This window comes from Lolium rigidum, chromosome 1, assembly GCF_022539505.1.
Source record: "Lolium rigidum isolate FL_2022 chromosome 1, APGP_CSIRO_Lrig_0.1, whole genome shotgun sequence".
Lineage (NCBI taxonomy): Eukaryota > Viridiplantae > Streptophyta > Magnoliopsida > Poales > Poaceae > Lolium > Lolium rigidum.
In genome coordinates, this window is record NC_061508.1 from 96,282,707 (window position 1) to 96,293,284 (window position 10,578).

The 10,578-nt window shown below is 45.5% G+C and overlaps 1 protein-coding gene across 1 annotated transcript; it reads left to right on the forward strand.

The window, feature by feature from the left end:
• Window positions 1–1,460: 1,460 nt before the first annotated feature.
• LOC124649376 (probable glucan endo-1,3-beta-glucosidase A6) lies at window positions 1,461–7,502 on the forward strand. The gene is made up of 8 exons (XM_047189025.1): window positions 1,461–1,695; window positions 2,494–2,616; window positions 2,708–4,102; window positions 4,806–5,102; window positions 5,164–5,496; window positions 6,939–7,001; window positions 7,109–7,234; window positions 7,345–7,502. The coding sequence occupies exons 1-8, from the start codon at window positions 1,461–1,463 to the stop codon at window positions 7,500–7,502; spliced, it is 2,730 nt and encodes a 909-aa protein (XP_047044981.1).
• Window positions 7,503–10,578: the final 3,076 nt, after the last annotated feature.

A 10,578-nucleotide genomic window follows, 5' to 3' on the forward strand; every position in this document is an offset into this window, starting at 1 on the left:
GTGGCCACCCCTTCGACCCTCCTGCGCCGCCTCTTCGCCTATATAAAGCCTCTGTCGCGAAAACCACGATGCGAAAAACCACGATACGGAAAACCTTCCCGGAGCCGCCGCCATCGCGAAGCCAAGATGCGGGGGACAGGAGTCTCTGTTCCGGCACCCTGCCGGAGCGGGGAAGTGCCCCCGGAAGGCTTCTCCATCGACACCTCTGCCATCTCCACCGCCATCTTCATCACCGCTGCTGCTCCCATGAGGAGGGAGTAGTTCTCCATCGAGGCTCGGGGCTGTACCGGTAGCTATGTGGTTAATCTCTCTCCTATGTGCTTCAATACAATAATATCATGAGCTGCCTTACATGATTGAGATTCATATGATGATGCTTGTAATCTAGATGTCATTATGCTAGTCAAGTGAGTTTTACTTATGTGATCTCCGGAGACTCCTTGTCCCACGTGTGTAAAGGTGACAGTGTGTGCACCGTGTGGGTCTCTTAGGCTATATTTCACAGAATACTTATTCACTGTTGAATGGCATAGTGAGATGCTTATTTATATCTCTTTATGATTGCAATGTGTTTGTATCACAATTTATCTATGTGCTACTCTAGCAATGTTATTAAAGTAGTTTTATTCCTCCTGCACGTGTGCAAAGGTGACAGTGTGTGCACCGTGTTAGTACTTGGTTTATGCTATGATCATGATCTCTTGTAGATTGCGAAGTTAACTATTGCTATGATAATATTGATGTGATCTATTCCTCCTACATATGCATGAAGGTGACGGTGTGCATGCTATGCTAGTACTTGGTTTAGTCTTTTGATCTATCTTACACTAAAGGTTACTAAAATATGAGCATTATTGTGGAGCTTGTTAACTCCGGCATTGAGGGTTCGTGTAATCCTACGCAATGTGTTCATCATCCAACAAAAGTGTAGAGTATGCATTTATCCGTTACGTTATGTGATCAATGTTGAGAGTGTCCACTAGTGAAAGTCTAATCCCTAGGCCTTGTTCCTAAATATCGCTATCGCTGCTTGTTTCTTGTTTTCTTGCGTTACTACTGCTGCGTTACTACTGCTTGTTTACTGTCCTGGGCAAAGAACTTTTCTGGTGCCGTTGCTACTACTCATATATATTTATACCACCTGTATTTCACTATCTCTTCGCCGAACTAGTGCACCTATTAGGTGTGTTGGGGACACAAGAGACTTCTTGCTTTGTGGTTGCAGGGTTGCATGAGAGGGATATCTTTGACCTCTTCCTCCCTGAGATCGATAAACCTTGGGTGATCCACTTAAGGGAAACTTGCTGCTGTTCTACAAACCTCTGCTCTTGGAGGCCCAACACTGTCTACAAGAATAGAAGCTCCCGTAGACATCAGTGTCCCTGTTCAATGCATACCACATCCAAGAAACAAATATGCGTCAGAGTGGAGCAGACGATGATATGGTCATGAAGGCGGCAATGGAGAGGTACGCGAATGACACAAGAGTGACTCAGCCGTTCAGAAAGCACCACTGGTGGAATGTCGTAAAAAATGAAGCGAAGTGGAAAGGACAACATGGTCCTGGTAGTGGAACCGACTCCGGTTCCAAGAGAAGCCGTCTAGGACCTTTCGGTGAGTACAGCTCTAGCGACGCGACGGGCGACACGGAGGAAGAGCGTCCAACGGGCCGCGATAGGGCCAAGTCCGCGGCACGTAAGGGCGAGGAGGAAGGGGAAGGAAACCTCATCAAGCGATGAGGTAGGAAGTAAATCCTTCGCGATGAGTAACATGATGAAGGGTTTAGTGAAGGCTAAGCTATTCAAGCAATGGAACAAAATGAAAGACCGATCAACCGTCGACATGAACGAAGCGAGAAAAGCGCAAACATGCGAAGGCCATGAAGATGGTGGAAAAAGAGCTTGGTCTGGAAGATGATGACGACGAGGAGGAGGAGCCGGAACAAGAGGAAGAAGAGTAGAATTTTTATTTATTATGTAATTTTTAATATTTATTATGCAATTTTATTAATTATTATGTAATCGGTAACATTTTAAGTTGAATAAAATAATTTCTTGCATTATTTTGAATGTCTAAACAAAATCGAGTGAAATAACTTAATGTGGAAAAGAAATGGTGATGTGGAGGAGAGAGAAGTGAGAGTGGGGACTATAGCCCATGCATTGGCAAGGTGGGGTGAGAGTGGGGTGAGAGTGGGGTGAGAGTGAGAGAAAAGCTGACGTGGCGGGGCGGGAGTGGGGCGGTGTGGCACCAGCCTAAGGACATGTATGCGGAATGAGCCCACTGGGCCGTACGTGTCAGGATCTCGAAACTAGCTTTGAGGGTTTACAGATGCATTTCTCCCGCTCAAATGAAAAAACGTAGCTGCATTTTTCTCTCCTGATAATTTTCGATGATTATCTATCCCAACCTCCTCCTAAACATCCTCTTTCCATAACAGAACAGTCAGCACTCTCCTCTTTATAAACACTCAACTCAACACGCTCTCCGCAGATCAGAATCAACGCGCATTCAACAAAACGCCCGCAGAAATGGGGGCGCCCTCCTCCTTCCTCTGCGCCCTCCTCCTCCTCGCCGCCTTCGCCTGCCACTTCAATGGTGATCTCATCGCGCTCAGTCTCCTTGAATCAAGGCTAATGGCATCTGTTATTCGCTAGCCACCGTGTAAATCAAACTAACTGTTTTCGATCTGTTTGCATGCATGCAGGGTCGCACGGGCGGCGGCATCACTCCCGCAGCCACGGCCACGACCATGACCACGTCCACGGCCTGGGCGTCAACTACGGCACCATCGGCGATAACCTCCCCACGGCGGCGCATTCCGTCAAACTCCTCCGCTCGGTGAAGGCGGGCGCCGTCAAGATCTACGACGCCAACCAGGACATCCTCCACGCGCTGGCCGGCACGGGCATCCCGGTCTCCGTCATGGTGCCCAACGAGATCATCCCCAAGATCGCCGCGTCCCGCCGGAACGCGCGCAGGTGGGTGGCCAAGAACCTCTCTCGGCACCCCCGGGTCAAGATCATATACCTCCTCGTCGGCAACGAGCTTCTCTCCAACCAGGCCATCGCGGGATCCACGTGGGGCAAGATCGTCCCCGCGATGAAGAACCTCCGCCGCGCCCTCCACTCCTACAAGCTCGGCCACGTCAAGCTCGGCACCCCGCTCGCCATGAGCGCACTGTCGGCGTCCTTCCCGCCGTCCGCCGGCGAGTTCCGCGAGGACATCGCCGAATCCGTCATGAAGCCACTGCTCCAGTTCCTCAGCGACACCCGCTCCTACTTCTTCATCGACGTGTACCCGTACTTCGCGTGGGTGGGCAACCAGAAGGACATCCTGCTCGACTACGCGCTCTTCCAGAGCCACACCACCGACAACGTCGTCGATCCGGGCTCAAAGCTCATCTACACCAACCTGCTCGACCAAATGCTCGACGCCACCATCGCCGCCATGGCCAAGCTCGGCTACCCCGACGTGCCGCTGGCCATCTCGGAGACCGGCTGGCCCAGCGGAGGAGGTGACGGCGCCAATGTAGTCAACGCCGAAACCTACAACCGCCACCTCGCCACGCGGATGTCCCATACACCCGGCACGCCAGCGCGCCCGGATACCTCGATGCCCGTGTTCGTCTTCTCCCTGTACAACGAGGACCTGAAGCCCGGGGCGGGCACGGAACGGCACTGGGGGATGTTCTACCCGAACGGGTCCTCGGTGTACGACGTAGACCTCACCGGCAAGCACTACTACGCGCCGCCGCCGCCGGGCCCTGGGCCGGTGCCTGTGCCGCCGCCGGGGCCGGCGCCAGGGCCGGTGCCACCTCCAGGGCCGCCGGACAACAACCCGACCGACGAGGGCGTGTGGTGCGTGCTGGCGACCGGCAAGCCCGTGAACGAGACGGCGGTGCAGATCGCCCTGAACTACGCGTGCGAGCATGGCGGGGCGGCAACGTGCGCCGCCATACAGCAAGGCGGTGCGTGCTTCGAGCCCAACACCATCGACGCGCACGCCAGCTATGCGTTCAATTCCTATTGGCAGAAGTTTAAGAAGACTGGAGCTACCTGCTCGTTCAATGGCCTCGCGGTGAAGACCACCAAAGATCCAAGTAAGTTCATCATCTAATCATCTCTCATCAATTAGGGCTGGCAAATATTTACAAATATATCTGGTGCTTTCTCTATGTATTGGCAGTGTTCTGATTAACTGATTTGTCATGGTTAGTTCATGAAGTTGTTTACCAGTACATTTTTGTTCAGTAATTGGGTTATCATTACTAGAAACATGACGAAAAATAGGGAAACATAAAATGCGATGGCTTCAATAGGTGGATAAGCTTGTAAGTGGCTGATCTTGCTAAACATTCGATCTCTCATCAGACAAAAAAAAAACATTAGGCATGTTAGATTCTTCATACTAATCTTCAGAATTTCAATTTCATTTCATATCTAAACGTGTACAAGGAACATTATCTATGCATAATTCTAGGTTATGTACGGCATGTATTGCATAGAAATTTTAGAGCCTATTTGGATCTTGTTATGTGATCACTTGAGGATGGCAGCTAGTTTAACACAGCTGCATCCCTAATTAAGTAACGAAATCACGCCAATGTGGCTGGAACCTCTATATGAATTATGTCCATGTATCAATTTCAAAAAGAGTCTGATAGCTAAGGTTGCCGTGCCATGCATGCATTTGGCACTACTACACTCTTGTGCTTCTTATAGAGACTGATGTCGTGTTGCTCTCACATGCACCTAGCTAAATATTGTTGGCGTATCGTTGACCATCGTTTGTTTGGCATGCAGGTTATGGAACATGCAAGTTCCCCACCTCTTCGGACCAGCCCGCCAAGGGCAAGTGGTGCGTGCTGTCGACCAGCAAGCCAGTGAACGAGACGGCCGTTGAGGCTGGCTTGAACTACGCCTGCGGCCAGGGCGGTACGGCCACATGCGCCGCCATCCAGCCTGGCGGTACGTGCTTCGAGCCCAACACCCTCGATGCGCACGCGAGCTACGCGTTCAATTCGTATTGGCAACAGTTCAAGAAGACTGGAGCAACGTGCTCGTTCAATGGCCTTGCAGAGACGACTACAAATGATCCAAGTAAGTTAATTAATTGTCTAGACATTTCTAATTCTAAATATTGATGTTGTGTTGCTCTCAGATGCACCTAGCTTATATGTTGTTGATGTAACAAACGCAGGCCATGGATCATGCAAGTTCCCCACCTCTTCGGACGAGACCGTCAAGGGTGAGTGGTGCGTGCTAGAGATTGGCAGCGGTAACGCGGTGAACGAGACGGCGGTGGAGGCCGGCCTGAACTATGCGTGCGGCAAGGCCACGTGTGCCGCCATCCAGCCCGGCGGTGCGTGCTACGAGCCCAACACCCTCGACTCGCACGCGAGCTATGCGTTCAATTCCTATTGGCAGCAGTTCAAGAATACCGGAGCCACCTGCTCGTTCAATGGCCTCGCGGTGAAGACCACCAAAGATCCAAGTAAGTTCATCATCTAATCATCTCTCATCAATTAGTGCTGGCAAATCTTCACAAATTTTGTGATTGCTCTACTCAAACTGGCCTGTGGTTGTTAGTTCATAAACTTGTTTAATACACTCCATTTTTGTTGGATGGCTGGGTTATCATTAGTTGGGTACCAGAAACATGACGAAAAATGTGGAGAAAACAAACATGCGATGAGTCTAATAGGTGGCCAGTATGCTTGTGAGTTGCTCGTCTTGCTAAACATTCGGCATCCCATCTAAGGAAACATTTTAGGCATCTTAGATAATATTGTACATGAATTTTCGTTTCATTTCACCTCCAAACGTGTCTGAGCAAAAGTAGTTCTATATGTTCATGCACTCCGCGCACAACACACACACATTGCTTATTATATCGTATGCCCTGTCCCTGTTTATGATCCCTTTTTCATATTGTATATATACAGAACTTTAAGTTTCAATCCTATTTTGCCTGCAAAAAATTAGAGCCTATTTGGATGTTGACTTTATGTTATTCGATCGCTTGGATGATGGCACCCAATTTAGCAAAGTTGCAAGTCTGGTAGCTAAGGTTGTCGGGTCATCCGTGCATATATTCCGATAGGATTGTTGCACAGTACATGGCTATGTTTTTCTGATATATATATACTACAAATGTTGTGTTGCTAGCTTATTGTGTTGATGTGTCGTTGACAATCTTGTGTGTGGCTTGCAGGCTATGGATCGTGCACGTACCCCAGCACTCCGAGCTAGTTGCTTAACAGAAGACCGTCAAGAGTACGATCCACGGCCGGAGTAGCAACGCAACTAGGAAGAAGGCCATTGCCGCAATGCCCTTGTAGTCTGTAGACAGACATTCGATTTGTTATTTTCCCCGTCGATCTCTCAGTGGACAGCTAAACATGCATGGCTGTCTACTAGGAGTAGCTTCCATTCAAAGGATTTTCATAGGCACTTTTTGACGAATTTTAATATCAATTGATTATTTTCTATGGTGTTTTTTGTTTGATTGGTACTACGTGTCTGTGGATAGTGCACTGAGTTCGTTTTAGAACGTGAGGCTCTTGCCTTTCGCCGCCGGTAGCAGGAACGCCGGGCACACTTGTGGAACTGGCGGATGCGTTGGTGCTTTGACTGCGGCCAGGACCATCGTGGTTCGCAGTTGCTGGGGGCGACCATTGCATTCGTGTCCCCAAATATTTTGGTCTCCTTCGCAATTCCGATCCGTAGCCCATATGCTGTGAGAAGATCTCTCACAAATTTCGTAGGCTCGGGTGCTGGCATATTTGGGCCTGACCAAACTTGCAGTTTGTTATAATCCAACTAGAGTCACAACTCACAACAGCAGCAGTTAGCACTAAGTCGAAAAAGGTAAGAACACATGGTTTGGGTGATTCACTTACAACTACAAACAAGTATGAGCAAATTTCTGTTCAGGGAAAACTGGCTCAGAGCCGGTGAATGCTACTCCTTCTAGTGGGTTTCGATATTTCGCTCAAGGTATGGTTGGAAATAATTTACAGGAGCAAGAGTCTCTGGTGTTAAAATCAGTAGTGGATTTACCCTCTCCTTTTTCTTGTACCAATGAAAAAAAAACTTCTTTCCAGGAAATAATCCTACCATGGCACACACGGTTGCTCGAGAGGAAGGGAATTTGGGTATTGCAATTTCATCAGGTCTGCCTGAAGACTCGGTGATGTCTTCAAAGCATTCCACTGTTTCTCTGAATGGAGGTATGATTGTCGATACTAGTAACGAGCAAGAGAATCCTCTAAACCTGTGTAATCTTAGGGATAATGAAAATAATGAATGCATGCCTTTAATTCCGAGTTCTTCTTTTCAGAGAATAATATAGGAGATATTACTAAGAAGAATGTTAAGACTCCTGGTACAAGAGTTTACTTGGGAGGGCGGTATTCTAGTGAGGATATTGTGGCTTTTGGTGGTATTTCAGCTAGGGAAATGGACGTTCGAAAGAATCAGCTGTCAACCAAATGCTGATGCTCCACAGATGGAGCGTGCTCAGCTTTTAACTCAAGCAAGAAAAGACGGTTCTCTTTTCAGGTATACAAACCTTTTCTAAATTCTCGCTTAATTCGCTTTCGGATGATACTGTTATAACTAGGGCAGCAAGATTGGTTGTCTCGCTAGGGGTGTCACCTCAGCAAGTTAGGAACTCTGTTAATATCATCAAGGAAAATGATAATATGAGGACGGGAGTCATGCTAGCCAAAAATTTAAAAGAAAAAAGAGTCGAGGAGGATCGGCATTATATCCTTGATCAAGCAGCTGATTTATCGGTAGACCTTGTAGGGGAGCAGCTCGTCTCAGAGGAGACTTCTGCCTTCTTAGTTAAGCCTAAGATAGCTAGGGTGTACAAACGAAAACAAAAGGTGGTACCAATAGTAGTACTAGAAGTGCTAGGTTGAGCAAGAAGTAATTGTACACACAAATAAAATGAAAGGTGGCTTTTGGAATAGTGGAGGTTTTCGGATTTAGCGAAACATATTTTTGTTAATGAGACAACTAGGGACTTCAAACTAGATTTTTTTTTGCTATTTCGGAATCTGGCCGAGACAATTTCTCCACACCGTTTTTTGAATCATATTTCTGGAGGTTTAGATTTTCAGTGGTATTGTGTCCCTCCAATTGGAAGATCTGGCGGTATTTTAGTTGGTATTAATGCTGACACCATATCAGTTCAAAATATTGTGACTGGAGACAGATGTGTTAAATTTTATGTTACCACTAAACATGATAATTTTAAATGGGTATTGGTGGCTGTTTATGGGGCTGCTCAAGATGAACAGAAACCTGATGTCTAGCCGAATTAGTCAGGTTTTGCGAACATGAACCCCTCCCCATGATTGTTGGTTGATTTTAATATCATCCGGCGAAAGGAGGATAAGAATAAAGATAGTTTTAATGAGCGATGACCTTTTATTTTTAGTGCCATGATTGAAAGTTTGGATCTCAGAGAAATAGCCCTCTCTGGACGCCAATTTACTTGGGCAAATTGCAGAGTCACCTACTTATGAAAAACTTGATAGAATTATATCTAGTATAGAATGGGAGCAGAAATTTCCGTTGGTAACGGTTAGAACGTTACCACGGTCCGGATCGGATCACACTCCTTTAATTCTAGACGGTCGAGAACAAGCTTTTAGTGGAAATAAATCAATCTTTTCATTTGAAATTGCTTGGTTTAAATAGGAGGGTTTTCTAGATTTGGTCAAACATGAATGGGCATCTATTTCAAGTGGGAATAATCCTATGAAAAAATGGCAAAACAAGATTAGATATCTTAGACAATTTCTTCGGGGATGGGCTCGAAATCTAAGTGGAGAGTACAAAACATAGAGGGATAGATTATCACATGTTATTGATACACTTAATTGTAAAGCAGAAACGATTTCGCTAGATGAGGATGAGAGATACGTTTTGCGAAAGGCAAGAGATGATATAGCAAAGTTACGTCGCGAAGAGGAGTCTAAGTGGCTCTAGAGAGCTAAAGTTAAGCATGTCTAAGAAGGTGGGGATAATACTAAATATTTTCACTTAATTGCAAATGGTAAACATCGCAAAAATAAAAAAAAAATCAATTAGAGCAACAAGAAGGAACTATCACTGGACACGAAAATCTAAAGAATTGTCTCTCTGACTATTATAAGAGCATGTTTGGTCCGCCGCCACATGGCTCTTGTACTATGGTCTAATATATAAACAATGACATAAAAAAATTCTCGGCGAGGAAAATGATATCCTAATTGCTGAGTTTTCGGAGGAAGAAGTTAAAGAAGCTATTTTTCAAATGGAGAAAAACAAATCACCCGGACCTGATGGATTACCGCCTGAATTTTATCAAATATGTTGGGATATTTTGAAAGATGATCTTATGGCTATGTTTGAATGTTTCCACATAGGTGAATTACCTCTATTTCATTTGAACTATGGGACCATAATTCTGCTACCTAAGAAAGAAAATGTTATCCAAATTCAACAATACAATCCCATTTTGCTTGTTAAATGTGAGTTTCAAAGTTTTCACCAAAGTTGGGACAAACCGAGTATCCAGAATTGCTGAACATGTAGTTCAGCTGACCCAAACGGCGTTTATGCCTGGCAAACATATTCTTGAAGGTGTGGTTATACATGAAACCATTCATGAACTTCATATGAAAATTTTGGAAGGTGTGTTATTTAAAATAGACTTTGAAAAGGCATATGACAAGATCAATTGGTCTTTCTTGCAACAAGTGTTGTATACGAAAGGATTTGATCCTACATGGTGTAATTGGATTGGAAAATATATACAAAAAGTTAGTGTGGGGATCCGGTGAATAATGACATAGGTCATTATTGTCAAACAAAAAAAGGATTGCGTCAGGGAGATCCGTTGTCGCCCATATTATGCCCATATTATTTAACACCGCCGCGGATATGCTGTCAATATTGATCGCGGGGGCAACGGAAGATGGCCAAGTGGCGGGTCTCATTCCCCATCTGGTTGAGGGGGGCTGTCTATTCTCCAATATGCCAATGACACCATCCTATTTATGTAGCATGACATTGATAAGGCACTAAATATGAATCTAGTGCTTTGTATCTTTGAATAGTTGTCGGGTTTAAAAATAATTTTTTATAAAAGTGAATTGTTTTGTTTTGGGCGGGATAAATAGGTGGAGAACGACTGCAAAAATCTTTCGGTTGTGACATAGGGTCACTTCCTTTAAGATATCTGGGGATTCCAATCCATTTCCCAGAATTGAGAAACGGTGAATGGAATTTGGTGGATGATAGGTTTGAGAAAAAGTTAAGTAGTTGGATTGGTAAACTTTTGTCATATGGAGACAGATTGGATTAATTCGGTTTTAACTACTATCCCAATGTTTATGCTCTCGTTCCTTGAGATTCCGAAAGGTGTTCGGAAGAGGCTAGATTTTTTTAGGTCATGTTTTTTTTGCAAAGTGATGGGCATAAGAAAAAAGTATAGGTTGATTAAATGGAACATTATTTGTAGACCGCGAGATCAGGGTGGTTTGGGAATAGAGGTTCTAGATTTAAAGAATAAAAGTTT